At 37.9% G+C, this 15215-nt stretch overlaps 1 protein-coding gene across 8 annotated transcripts in view; it reads left to right on the top strand.

Annotated features, from left to right (window-relative positions):
* The window catches only part of LOC127061364 (EGFR adapter protein-like), a 187232-nt gene that overhangs the window by 169846 nt on the left and 2171 nt on the right, over positions 1 to 15215 (top strand). For all 8 annotated transcript variants that reach the window (XM_050988135.1, XM_050988134.1, XM_050988136.1 and 5 more), the window contains 5 exons: positions 10013 to 10159; positions 11518 to 11706; positions 12184 to 12623; positions 12792 to 13010; positions 13321 to 13492. In XM_050988135.1, coding sequence (XP_050844092.1) covers positions 10013 to 10159; positions 11518 to 11706; positions 12184 to 12623; positions 12792 to 13010; positions 13321 to 13492 — 1167 coding nt within the window. The remainder of the gene's footprint in view (positions 1 to 10012; positions 10160 to 11517; positions 11707 to 12183; positions 12624 to 12791; positions 13011 to 13320; positions 13493 to 15215) is intronic.

Below are 15215 nucleotides of genomic sequence, written 5' to 3'. Positions count from 1 at the left end.
AATTCAAGTGAGAAAGAGAAAAATTTTTCTGTCTCCTTCCTCTCTAAGAAGAATGAATAATTCTTTTTTTCTTTTTTTTTCCTTCGTTTTCTTGAATTTCGAAATACTTCCGTTCCATTTCGAATCGATTTCGTTAGTGTACTACTTTGCATCGCATCGTTTCTTCTCTCTATGGAATCGGTAGAAAAGATTCTAGTTTTATCTCGTATCCTCAACTCCATGCACCACAATCATCGAACGGATCTAAGGAAATCCAACTCGATTTTCCCTGGGAAGATCACTGTCCACGAATAAAATCGATAAAATCGAAAAGATTCCGAACGTGGTTGTAAAGCGTTTTCCATGCGAGAGAAATTCGAAGAAAATAACCGAGCAAGTGTGACAAGTAAAATCATCGAAATAAAAATAGCTCTCAATAAACTAGATTGCTTCGCGTTTTTAACTTTGATCACCAGATAGGAACGTGACATTTTCTACAGTTTGGTAGACAGGTTCATCGTGTGCACGTATGTATATACGCGAGAATAGATCCAATGGTGATATATTTAGTTTCAATTTTCTTTTCTTTTATTTATCTAAATATCTTTCTAAATGTTCCTCTAAACGTATCTACGATATATCGATTCCACTTTTTGTAAAGTACTCATTTATAACATCCCAATATATGCTCACTGAATTTACTCGCGTATTGTATTTTACCGATTAAAAAATGTATTGATATACCCAAACATATATCATCTTTATTTTTCTATTTCACGAGGTTTATCTCCGATCTTAAATTAATTTCCATTTACGAAATTTCTCTCTACTTCCTGTACAATCGATCATTGGAACGTATTAGAAAGAAATAGGACAATGCATTTAAAAATACAGATACTATCGATGTTTCCATACGAACACGAGGGATACAGAAGAGGGTTTTGAAACGTTTTACGAAATATAGAATGTTCGATATGGCGCATGACGTTGTCGCTTTCGGTGAGGAGTTCGAGGAGTCGAGTGAATCAGACGGCTGGCGAGGGTTGTTGCACGCTCGATCATCATGGTAGGGATGAAGCGTAGTATGGGAAGCATCGAATACAAGGTGGAACGAAAATGGTGGGAGGAAAGGAGTCGCAAAAGTCGATGGTACGTGAACTTGTATCCTCTTATGCCTTTTGTACGACGAAGATGTGAATACGACGAGAAGAGAGAGAGAGAGAGAGAGAAAGAGAGAAAGAGAAGAGAGAGAGAGAGAGAAGAGTCGCACTGGTGTGCCGGCTTGGAAATCTAGAGGAATGGGAGATATGGCCGTGACCGTGTGGAATGCTTGGAATGTGGCCCGTCACGGAGCGCAGCAGCTCGGTCAGGGTAAAGCCACGGCAACCCGGCGTCCTTTCGGTCCACCTCGATTCTCCTTTCCCTCGTCTTCGAGCACGAACACCGTCCACCACGTGAAATTGCGAGGAGTTAATTCCTTCCGTCGTCCCTCCCAAACCTAACGTTCCTCTTATTCACCAACGTTGATAACTCGTTTACCTAACTTTACCCTGTATCGATCAAACCTTTTTTCCCCCCTTGGAGTTCAACGATCCTACCACGTTCCTTCGAAATTTTCTCCTTATATGTATATTTTATCATTCCGACCTACTCATTATTTGTCTCTTTGTGTGCCAGTGTAATTTTATATTTCCTTGGTAAGACCGACAGAGTGTTTAGATGTCTAATTTCGCAAATGTTGAGTGTGAGAATCGAGATGGATAGAAAAAGTTATCGTTTAAAAAATTTGTTTCCTTTCCTTCGTTAAAATTATAGAGTCCCGTTTGAAGGTAAAAAGAGAGAACCTGTTATTACGTTCGTCGACGAAGAAGCACACCTTGCGAGTAAACGGCACGAAGATGTTTAAACTCGTTTCAAGGATCGTTCGTGAGAATAAAGAACGAGTCCGAAAGCGGATCACCTGGACTGTAATGACTTCGGTGAGGATAGGAAAACACGATTAGACGTCTGTGATTTTTCTGCCACAGCCACCTGTCATACGATCGGATACTTTGAGTAAATTGCGAGGATCCTACGATATGTCAGAAAAATTAATCAGACAGAACGTAACACCTGCCTTTTGAAAAAATGCTTTAGGCTATGAAGATCCCTCGTGCTGGACCCTGACAGACAAAAGTACTACTACGTCGAACGTTCTCGAATGGATCCATTGAAAAAGTTCGCACACCTGCATCGAAAACTACGTTTTAACTATTTTCTACTTCTTTCTTGTGATATATTCGGCTTTAAACTGGAAGAAAAGTTATATATACAATATTACCTATAACATATAACGAGGTTACGAAGGAATATTAGCAACAACAGAACCAATATCGGCTTTTATTTCTAAAAACTCAAAATGTATTTTAAAATTTGTCAAAGCAACGACGTTTAAACGATTATCTTTGAAGATTGCTTTTTATAAAAAAAAAAAAAAATCAAACGATAACTCGAATCCGGATCTGAATGAGTCGAAAAAGTTCGATAACTATTGAAGGAAGTTAAAGCCGAAAACTCTTCTCAAATCGTTCAATACTTTAATTAACGTATAAAAGAAAAGTGCAGGAGTTAAATTTCGAAAGAGAAAAATATATATATATACAAGAATGAGACTGTCGAAGCGAAACTTAATCGTCATAAATGAAAAATTAAATCTTTGTTACGAGCGCTCGATTTAAAGACCGTGAGACGAAATATTCTTGGGCTTTAGAACATGGGTCTGATCCGTTGCCGCCTACCAGGATAATAAATTTCTCTTGATGACACGACCTTACGACCTGTTACAAAGAGAACGATCTTTGCTGCCGAAAAGGCACCGCTCTTCTTCTCTTCCTCGTTTCTACTCTCGATTCACAACACTGTTCTCTTATTTAAAACGCTTCTCTGTCTCAAAGAATGACCTCGAATGTACTTCAATAAATCTTCTTTGAAATATTTCGACATTATTTACGCTCGAGGTATATGACCGAACACGTTTCTGTTATGATTCCATAAATTCACGCTTAGTCATGTCTCTTTTATACGCGATAGGTAAACAAATACATTCATAATTCAGATTGTCTCGAAATCGATCCGTATATGATAATAAAAAGAAAATAAAAAAGAATTATGTATACGTAGAAGAAATTAAATATACGTAATAATAAATTTAGATTGTGTAAATTTTTCTCGAATTTAATATTATGTCCAAACAAAACCGTAATTATTTAATAAAATTTTTATAAATAATCGATATTGAAAATTACGGATCATTGCAAACTGAAAAAATATAATGCTTTTAAAATATACAGAATTCTTGTGTCGGCATTTTTTATATTTTAAGAGCATCCTATACAAACTCGTATACTATTTCTATGTGTTGAACTTAAGTACGGCTTTCCGCAATATACGCATATGTATCTATGTGCTTTTGTATGAGTATAGATACACAATGCGGGAGAACGTACTACAAGTTACAGCCGTAAGTTCGTATCCCATGGGAGAACAACTTCCTGGTATTATCTCAAAAAAAAAAACTTAAGGCAGACGTATATATATGTATCTTGTACAGTGACAATATATTTAAAAGCTAGTGACGAGAATCGCTTTTTGTACAACTTGTATCTCTTGGGTAAATGCAAATGACCACATTCTTTATATACTACTGGTTTTCTCTTGAAATCTTTATTTTTCCTTACCTTTTACCAAGCCTTGAAACTTTTTCTCAACGAGTTACGTATCAATTAATAATATAACATGAAATAACGACTATCGACCAGTTAGTTCTCTTTTATTATTTCATTATCAATGAGTGCTGACTAATGCAATTTCTTGATTGTACTCGACGACGTATGTATGTCCGAGTCATGCAATTATCTTCGAATGTAATCAATTATAAGTTCAAATTGGCTAGCAGAAATGAACAATAGAAGAAATTAAAAAATGAAGTTAAAAAGGTCGATTCTCTATTTAACCTCGACACGTAAATCAATATAAGTGCTTAGAAAATGATGCTTCGATAAATAGGAAATCGTATACAAGAAGAGTATAGAAGAGTAAATTCGACGATGACAGAGAGAGAAAGAGAAAGAGAGAAAAAGATATAGAGACTTATATGAGTTCACGAGTTATGAGACGGCACATCCCAACAGCAATTATAGCACGGCCGGCTGACCGGCTCGCATGAAAACGTAATTGAAATATCTCGATCCTCACCGAGCCGACCAGCTTGACCTCAGGACCGCAAAGCACGAGAATCTCCAAGCTGGAGATTCTACTTACGTTATGCGCTTTAATATGCACACCTTGCCAAGTTTCGCGAAAGCTACGAGATCGAGCCCATTATCGTCCGTGTTATCTCTCCCCTACCCTATAATTTTATGGCTACTCCATTTGGTAACTTGTTTACATTTCCCAGTAAAAAGTCTTTGAAATACAGTTGCAATTCCATTTTCACAAACTCGCCGTAAAGTTTCAACTTTTGACCGATTGAGTTAGGACCGAATTTACGCGTATGAAAATAAAAGATTGCAAGACTTGCAAAGTTGCACAAAATTGAACAAAGAATACCATGAAGTTCGAGTTACAAAGGAAATGTCTAATGATCCTAACTAATTTCAAATATCCATTAAATTAAATCTTTGAAATCTAAGATCTTATTCAGAAACTACAGTAATCGATCGAGTAAGAAACTTTCCAAAGAAACGAAGAAGGAATAGTACTATGTTTGCGTCGCATCGATGAGAATAACTACAAAGAGGAAGAAAAGATGAATGTCGAATGAAAAAATTGAGGGAGAACGACGAAAGAAGATGTAACAAGAAGAAGACAGAGAGAGAGAGAGAGAGAAAGAGAGAGAGAGAGCATAATCGTAAAAGTAAAGAATAAAAAGAGAGAAATGTCGATAACCACGGCAAAGCGAATCTTTTTCAGCAGATTCTCGAGCAATGATCGTGGCGCGTATAACGAGACTTGAGTTTTCCTCTTCGGTTGCTTTTGGTCAGAGATACGAACAAACGAGAGAAATCAGAAGAGGGAAAGAGTGAGAAAGAGGAAAAGGAGAAAGAGAAAGAGAAGGCTCAAAGTTGCGTGAGGATTGAAGGGAGAGATGAAGAAGAAGAGACTGAGAAAGAGAGAAAAAGAGAGAAAGAAAAAAAGAAAGAAAGATAGAGAAGGTGGGTTTTCCAACGGGCCACAGTGCAAATGCAGGGCCCTGAATGTGTAATAAGCACTCACGTCGCGACCCTTGCCTCGGCCCATGGCCTCTCGTGTGCGCGCGTTTAGAAAGGTCCTGACCGTACGCCAGCTCGCCCTGTACTCACAGATTCCCCCTTCTACTACCCCTCATGTTCACCTTTCTCTCTCTTTCTCCCTCTTTCTTTCTCTTTTAACCCTTTCTCATAGCTCTCATACACACGAATCTAAGTAGTGAACGAGGCAGCCACGTGGACGGTTTGATAGAGCTACAACGACGTTGACTATTACGACGACAAACGACGAAGACGACGACGACGATGACAACGACGACGACGACGACGACGACGACGACGACGACGACGACGACGACGACGACGACGACGACGACGACGACGACGACGACGACGACGACGACGACGACGACGACGACGACGACGACGACGACGACGACGACGACGACGACGACGACGATGAAGAGGAGGAGGACGACGACGAAAAGAGAAGGATAGAAGAGTTAGACGTGGTTGGTATGCCGCAGGGCAAACACGCATCGTTCAACTCTTTCTCTTTTTTTATCTTTCTCTCTCTTTCTTATTCATTTTCTGGCTCTATCCTTCTTACTTGCGAGCTTCAAGAGATGGAATGGTAGGAGGCTATCGCTCTCTTTTCCAAAGCTCATAAAAGGTACGCTGGTGCGTATTAATGCACGACGTAGTAGCGGTAGTAGTCACACGGGATCCGTGCCCACCAACGGGTACGGCATACCCGCTAAAAGACGGCGCATTGTAAGCCCACGAATGAAAGTAGTAACCCCTCTTTTTCTTTATCTTTCTCTCTCTATCTTTCTCTCTCTCTCTCTCTCTCTCTCTCTCTCTCTCGCTCTCTCGCTCTCTCTCGCTCTCTCACTCTCTTGCCATCAACCCTGACGGGAAAAGCTGCGACTGTCTGTCGTCTCGCCGATAACGCTGAGCCGGACGGACTTCCAGCAGAATTTTTCTGAAAATCAAGAAGAGCCTAGGGGCACGAACGAGTTTAGTCGAAGATCCATCCTCGGAGTCGGTGACAGATTAGAATTTTTTTCGTCGAAAAATGTCAGGAATTTTAAGTGAAAGCTTTCACAACGTGTGGAAAATTGTCGGTGATAAATTCTGCAACATCGATGCATTATTTATTGACTACGTCGGCGATTTTCACGAAGCAAATGACGAATTTGATGAGTGCTTTCGCACTACTATTATTCCCTACAATTGTTACGTGCACGCACACCTTATTGTATTATACTCACCGACATCGAACGCGGCAATCCGCTTGGAATAAAACCTAACAACGGTGAAACGAATCGTTTAAAAGTTTATTAAACCGTGTTTACCCAGAGGCTTTTAATTTGATCGGATTTTCGAAACAGTTAAAATAATTCCTGAGCCAGCCGCGTTGCGTATTCATCAGGCTGTCTCGCGTCAGTTAACGTACATAGGATCATCTCTCGGATATTCACGAACATTGAGTTTCGTTTTACAGATTATAACGATTCAAATGCCCTCTAAATATATTCTGCATATTATACATCACATTTCACAATTTATATTACAATGTGTTAACTTGTACGACAATTATTAATAAAGGAAAAAGACGTTTCACTTTTTTTCAACCGATTATAACCGAGAACGAGATTGCATTGCTCGACGGACATTAAAAATCTAGATAGTCGTATTACTTCAAGATTATAATGAGTAGCAGATGTACAAAATCCCTTTCTTTTTCTTTTTTATTTCTTTCTTTTCTCTCTCTCTCTTTTTTATAGAAGTTGTACTTATTTTCAAATTCGTTTAATTATAATGGATTGCATCTTATAATAAGATAGTCGTTTCTTCGTAACAAAGTTACTCCATCGTTTGGAATAAACGTCATGCTAGAAAGTTTATCGATAAGAAAAACGAGGAGAAAATATCGATCCTCTAAAGTTTTTTCAAGAGTCGATGCAATTATGAAAACGATGCTTACGAACAAGAACTGTCAACAAAAGACTGCTTTCTTGTGTATCGATAAGTATATATAGATACGTGTATCGAAAGCTCGCTATATCGTGTATGCTCGAACCAATGACGAAGAACAACATTCCAGTTTCGAAACTTTCCGACAATTTCTAACTAGTTCGCAAGAAACCTCGTTAACGAATTTATTCACTGTGACTTTATTAAGTTCGATATCTTTCCCCTACCCACCACCATCACCCATCCCCATACTTTCCGTCATCCAGCGTCTTACTTTTAACGAGCCATGCCAAGTAGCCAAGCTTAAGCATTCGTTCGAATACGATGTTGAAACTTACTCAAGCATTTTTTGACATTCTTTGAGTATTGTTGAATATCCTTTGATAAGAACCAAAACTTGTGAACATTAGACGAAACGATCGACTAAGAAAGGATCATAGGGATCCAGGATCGATTCTATATTGCGATCGATGTACGTACATATTAAAAATAACGTCTGTACAATATCGTTCTAAAAATTCTAACGATTAAATTATTATTATATTCTACGGCGTAAAAACATTCGCCATTATCATTTTTCATCACGCCTCGCTTTTCCATAATATTGACGTCGCTTCACCAAAATTGGATTTCCCAATAAATTCCAAATACATCGAGGCATGTCATTCAACGATACGACGATTACTGACAACCTATTCTAATTAATCACGATTAGAAAATAAAACAGCTATTATCCCTTCTATTTTGATCGAGTTATTGTAAATATCGCAATCTGTTTTGCTTTTCGTTTAATTTGAAATTTAAGTATGAAAAATAACTATCGCTATATCAATTCTCAATAGTTAATAAATATAACGATGATTTTTCTTCCAAAAAACAAAAAGAAAAAAAAATGCGACAACAGAATGAAAGACTTTCGAATTATCTAATCGTACTAAACATATATACGACTCTTTCCAAATTTAGTCCACTGCATCAGAATAAACGAAGAAGATTCAAATTTAAAAAATTCTTGTCGACTAGTTACGCCTTCTGATTTCCCTTTGCGTCGTCGGCCGGAACGTTAATATCAAATACACCGCATTCCTAGATAGAAAGAGAGATGAAGAGAAAACGAGAGAGAGAAAGAGAGAGAGAGAGAGAGAGAGAGAGAGAGAGAGAGAGAGAAGCTACCAGTTATGCGTTCACGTTCGTTTCTCCATTTCGAATATCCGGCTGGTAGGAGAGTCAACTATAGTACCGGATACTATCGGAAGTGGTAGGATTCTCTCCCTCTTTCTCTCTCTTTCTCGCTCGCATACACTCTCACCTTCACCCTCTTACATGCTTTTCTCTTTACTTTCCACCGTTTCCTGACAGTCTCCGTTTTTCTTCCTTTAACTCTCTTCTCAAGCTGTTCTACCCACACGTAAAGTATGCTCGCTGCGGTTTATTTTCCGTTATCGATTATCTTCCGTTAACGCCTTCCCTTTCCCCTATCACCAATTGGTTCCTTTTTATACTCCTTTTTCTCTTTCTTTTCTTTCCGTGAAATAGTCTCTTGGAGTTTTCACATTCCGAAGTATCCGAGTATTCGTCGAGAATCCAGACGAGAGAAAAAGTAATAAGATAGACTCAACGAGTTTCAACTTATTCGAGTGTCTTCGAAACTTCGGATCGTATAATAGTGGAGTATAAAATGATCAGAATACAATGATTAACAAATCGAATATCGAATTAATGTTTTTTACGAGTGATACTTAATTTTGTTTAGAAATTTATAAAATTACGAGTCAAGCGACGTTTCTGACGTATAATTATATAAATGTAATTAAGGTATGATTTAAAAATGATAGAAGAAATGGTGGAAAAAAGATATTAAAAAGGATTAATAGAGTTTACGCTAAAAGTATTAAATAAATATTTGTGCGACAATATATGGTATAATAAAATATTTTCAATTAGTCGATATCACGTATAAAATCAGTAGTCATGAAAGCTCGCGAGAAGAACTCGAGGAAAGTAAGTACTCAAGAGCGGTGACTCTGATCTCTTCGAAAATTAAATGACCGATTTGCTCGACCCGAAGAGATAGGAAGTACAAAGTTTCCCTTTCCAATTCGATCTAACCATCGAATCGCATCGTTCGGAGTTCGCGTTTGGCCTTTGACGCTGAGCAAGAGCACGGTGGGTCGTACGAGAGGGTCGCTTAATTAATTGAAATTCTCTGCCGCGGCATCGATTAGTCCGTCGACCGGATGTGGGCCGATCGGAGGACCAAACCGTGCTAACCATCGAGTCGCCGATACGAATTAAGCGGTCGTCTTTGCGGCAACGAACTCGATCGATATTTACTTTAGGTAGACTGCTCATCAATGAATCGCAACAAAAAATACAATGAAAAATTAAATTTAAAAAAGAACCGACTTTACCTTGTTACTGTCCAATTCTCTTTTCGTTTTTCTCGAAATTGTATTTTTTTTTCTTTTTACTCTTTAATTGCATTCTGTAAAAATCTTCTTGTTTTACTTTAAGAAACTTACTTTTTAAATAGAAACTATATTCTTATATTTTTTAAGAGGGTATAAATATTTTTGACTTAAGTGTATTTCGCAAGATCGGAAATTGGTCATATTTGATCAAGATATTTCTTTTAGCAATTGAAATAAATATGCATACTTTATATAGATACTTATATGTATATATTACAACACTGTACTCCTTTACCATATTTAAAACATAACTGAAACAATAAAATATGTCTTTTATCGTATTATGATACGTTTGATATATAACCGAATCTTAGACAAAACATCAACTGATTTTTATTTCTTCCTCTCTGTTCGCAGGCGGAAGAATTGAACACCATAGTCGGCAATGCTTTTCGTATGGCGTACGTGGCGCAGCTCCAGCGCCAACCGATCCTTCAGGATGTAATCTCGCCGCAATCCTCACCACACTATCGCAAGGACAAACAGGAACATCGAACCTCCTGGGTGGGTTATTTAATCCTTTTATTTTCTTTCCCTTCGACTTTCCTTATCCCCTTTCTTAACTCGAAATTGGGAAAGACAAATCGAAACTTTTCCTTTTGCTTCTTTCCTTCGCCAAATAATTTTTCAACGATAACTCTTTATTCGATATTAAATTAACATAGAACGTTATATTTATTTATGCATATAAACAGGCAATCGTGTCAATGAACTACCTACATATTATATGTACTTACATGTATATATACATGTAAATGCATGCATCAATGTAATGAATAAACAGAAGCACGTGCATTTAAAGAAAGAAAAAAAAATATCTATTCAGGTATTAATAAGAGAAGAGTCTATTCATAAAGATCGATGCGTACTTGACTATATTTCTCTCTCTCTCTCTTTCTCTCTCTCTCTCTCTCTCTCTCTCTTACACACACGAAAACACTGCTGACTCCAGTAGGTGTCCCATTTACAGGCCGCCGCGTTAATTATAAATTCGAGCCAAGTCCCACGGCGGCGTCGCGTTTCCGAGTAAACGGTCAGTTCATTCCTCGCAGGCTATCCGGTTCTTCTCTCCGGGAGATCTTACTCGGAATCGTCAAATTCTGAAACGATCCTCGAATAATCAAGTATTCGTTTTACAAATACACATTGAGTCCACAGACGTCAAGACTTCTCTCTGATCTACCTTCGAGATTTTCCCGAATTCGCGATTGGCAAGTAAATTTCTCAGACAACGACAACGACGGAACACCGACGATTGTATTCCTCGCGTCCAGCCATTGAAAAATTTATCGACTCTTTTTCTCCCCTTTTTCTTTCTTCATGAAGGACTTTTGTGTTTTCCCAGAGACACGTAAATTTCCTCCCGTCTTTCATTATTCATACCACCGACTTGATTTCCTCGCGAAGCACTGTAAAATCGTACTTTCCCGTTCCATTCTTTTATACTCTCTCATCGTACTTTCTCAAACTCGATTTAGCTCATTCACACGAGAATTCTTTCGGAAAAACAAATGTAACTAAAACGTCACTGAATGAGAATCACAGTTATTATTGAGAAATTGAAATATAAAATTAAAGCGAATCATCGATTTTGTAAACAATCATGCAATTAAAAGTCAACTTGATTAAGATCAAATTATTTAAAAACAACGATTCTCATTTTGAATAGATTCTTTAATCTTTTATAATAATGATCTCTAGAAAGTTTCTACCTTTGTCGAAGTCGATTAAATCGACGTTTGGTAACGTGCTATTTCATTTGTACTTTTATAAATCGTTATCGACGATAAAGAGAAATGAACGATCTGTCTGAAAATGAAGAATTCTTTCTCTCTTTAACATGAGAATTTTTTCGCCAACAGAACAAATCTTTGTCCGGCGACAGCTCGATCGCCGGGAGCGGAGGCGGCTGCAGGAATTCGTCCTCGAATTCGTGGCTGAAAAGTCGGACGTCGCCCACGTCCAGAAGTGGAAGCGGTTCGTCCGCAGCGGACATGAACGTACAGCTCGGCAGCGCCGGCTCGCCCACGCTGCGACTCGCCAGCGTAAAGGTGGGAGCGCGTACTCTATTTCCTTTCTAACAAAGGGTATCACTGTCACGATTTCCCCGAACACGACTATCGGCTGATACTTGGACGTTTCCATAACGGCTGGAAACTGTTCGCCGTTCCGAAAGAAAAAAAAAAACACGTTACATATGAAATGAATTCACAAAGTGAATACTTATCTTAATAAAAAAATCAAAGAAATGTTTTAACGTTGACTTTTAAAAACACTTTGTTCCAACAATATTGCTAACTTCCAAATAAATTTGCGAATTTTTTATTTACTTACTCGTCGTTAGGTATTGATTCTTAATGACATTATGATAAAACAATTTATGCATATGTAGCTATATGTTTTACGAGTTGTATATTTCATCCTTTAATTTGATTGCAATAGCAAGGATATTGAGAAATTATACTCGCTTTCAGAAACAAAAAAAGTGAAGAAAAAATAAACGTGAGATAAAATGGTTTGTTTAACAGACACCAAATTCCATCCCGGGTCTACGGCCGTCGCATAATTTTACGAACGTCCTCGGTCCCATAACGAACGAGGATGAGCCGAAAAGTATTTCGCAGCAAAGTACGCCGAGTAGCGATGAGAGCAACTCGCCAACGGAGCTGAACTCGTATAAGAGACTGACGGACAAGCCACCGCTGATAAAGCGTCTGGCGATGGGCCTAACCGGTGGCCGCGACGTTCTCGGATTAAATGGTGAAGACGACAGCTGTCCCCTCGTAAGCGGCAGCAGCACACCAACAAGCCCCTCAAACAGACCACATTCCGGTGGCTATATCAACGAAGCGATTATCGACTCTGAAGGCACGAGACCGTCTTACAATAAGATACAACCTTCCGAGACCATCGATAACACCATCAATGCTTCCATCACTGCCAAAAACTTTAATATCGAAAATAACAGGTTCGCCGGTTCTACAATTTCTTTTTTTGCTCTTTTCCTTCCTTATTATTTATCATCTTATTTTATATTGCTGCTAGAATATTTTAAGTTCAAAATAATATCTGAATAATTATAAGAAACGATTGCCAATGGCTAAGAGATTAAATAATAAAAGGATTTTACTTACAGGATAGGACACAATTCGCCGAGTTCGGGAACGGAAACGGAATTTAAATCGAAAAGAAGATCGCAAATTAGTACTTCAAGTAGTTCGGTACCAGCAGATGGGAGCACTCATGGATCGACACCGACACCTCCGCCTTTGCCGGAAAGAACGGACAGTTTGAATAATCGCAGCGAAGAAGCCGAGCTACGCAAAGCACCTTGGTTCCAAGCTGGCATACCGAGGTAAGCATCTTAAAATAATCTATCGCTAAGGCAATCAATAAAGTCATTATTTACGATTACTTGTAATTTTTTTGTCGTCTTCTTTTTAATCATACATACGTATCTCTACATATTTAAATAAAATTACTCGTGAAATATATCGATTAAAAAAATAACATCGATTAAATCGTCTCGATAAGATTTTTTGTATTAAACGATATCGAATAAAATTACGATCATCCTGGCAGTTACTTCTGTATTACAAATTTACATTTTCACTGAAAAGCAGCTAATACCTCGTGCATGGTGGTCCGGCCATTTATGATTTCAGGGAAATAACGTTGGAAGTGTTGAGTCAGGAGCCGGAAGGAGCCTTCATGGTACGAGAGAGCACCAGTAAACCCGGATGTTACGCCCTTTCGCTCCGAGTGCCGCGTGAATTTCAACCGAGCGGAATCGCCCATTATCTCATAATGCGAACTAACAAAGGCTACAAAATTAAGGTAAATCTCTCTTTCTCTCTCTTTTTCTCTCCCTTTCTCTCTCTCTCTCTCTCTCTCTCTCTCTCTCTCTCTCTGTCTCTTCCTAGTCCTTTTGCTTTAAAAATTTTTCTTTTTTCTTCTTTCTATTCTTCCTTTCTTTGCTTTCCTTACCTAACCATTCGACGCATTACTATTTTAGGATCCCTTATCCATTATCGCCGTCTAAAGGCCGTTTCGTTAAACGAGTCTTCAAGGTTTATGCCTTCATAACATTCCCGAGTCCTCACGTTCATTATTTCTCTTCGAAAAAGAAAGAAAGAAAGAGGGAGGAAGAAAGTGAGTAAAAGAAAGAGAGAGAGAGAGAGAGAGAGAGAAAAGAGAAAACCTTGAAACTCGCAATAACACGATTTCTTTTCGACATGCGGATAGTTTGTTTTTATCGATTTTTCCCCAAGGACATTTACCGTGAACGAAAGTCGTTCATTAACGTAAATTTACATTCACGTGACTACATATATAAACAAAAAAGTACGACGAGTACGATTGTGAAAAGAGAAAGGAGAGAGAGAGAGAGAGAGAGAGAGAGAGAGAGAGAGAGAGAGAGAGAGAGAGAATGATAACGAAGCTCCACTTTATACATAGAATTCCCTGATGACGCACTTGCACATACAGTTGTGTATATATATATATATATATATATAAAATATATATATATATATATATATTACATAGGTGGAGAAGAGACATATATACTTCTTTGAATGTCGACGCATTTACATTCCTAAAAAAGAATATACACGACTTTGACCTATATAATTTGTAAAAAAAATTCCAGGTATTCTTGTGTTCGTTTAGAACACGAGTAGTCATCATCTTTTCGCTGGTATAGAAAACAAAGCGAAGCACGTTGAATTGCTCATCCACGCGAATTCATAGAAATGTCCTGTGAATTCGTAAACAAGATGACGTCAAAAAAAAATTCACTAGATATTTTTTTTTGTTTTCCTTTTCAAAGCTCCTTCTCTCTTTTCGTATATACAAAGTTGAAATAATAACGCTTAAACCGACCTAAATAATTGTTGGAAAAGAAACAATTGTACATTTGCAGGTTTGTTAGCGAACATTTGTAGGCGAATTAAAAGCGCATAAAAGCACGGTAAAATTATTTAATTAAATCCAATCCAATTTCGAGCTTTGTATATATGTACACGTAAGTAGAATATGTATAGATATTTATTTAGAATTAGAAATGATTTTCAGAATAGTTATTTTCGAGTAAACGAATAACCGTAATTATTTACAAGTTAGTAACGTGCATTAGGTAATGCTTTCAGTTTTGCAAATATCGTAATGACGATGCCATGGAAGAACACAAACCATCCAGGTTCTCTCTTGCACATTTTCTCGCTCGAATATCACTATTTAAATGGCCGAACTTCCCTTGTAGGGATAAATTAAATGGGTCTGCGGACTTTGATAATCCCCGAAACCAGTATGAATGAGTTTTGTTGGATGTACCGCGGGGAAATCAAAACTCTCTCCCTTCTCTTTCTCCGTGAAATTGCATTCTCGTAGAAACACGTCGCGAGAACCGAATGTATTCCTTTCTCCTAATAATTTTGACACACGCGAAAGGTATATATGCACGTTGTATCCCGCGATAACGATTAACTACCCTCCAGTCTGTAAGGCAAATAAGGTAAATTCTCTCACGACTTTCTTGTACAAACAGAGAAAGAGAAAT

This window comes from Vespula vulgaris, chromosome 2 (genome assembly GCF_905475345.1).
Source record: "Vespula vulgaris chromosome 2, iyVesVulg1.1, whole genome shotgun sequence".
Lineage (NCBI taxonomy): Eukaryota > Metazoa > Arthropoda > Insecta > Hymenoptera > Vespidae > Vespula > Vespula vulgaris.
The sequence above is the reverse complement of the archived record's forward strand: the minus strand, read 5'-3'. Positions and strand labels throughout refer to the sequence as shown.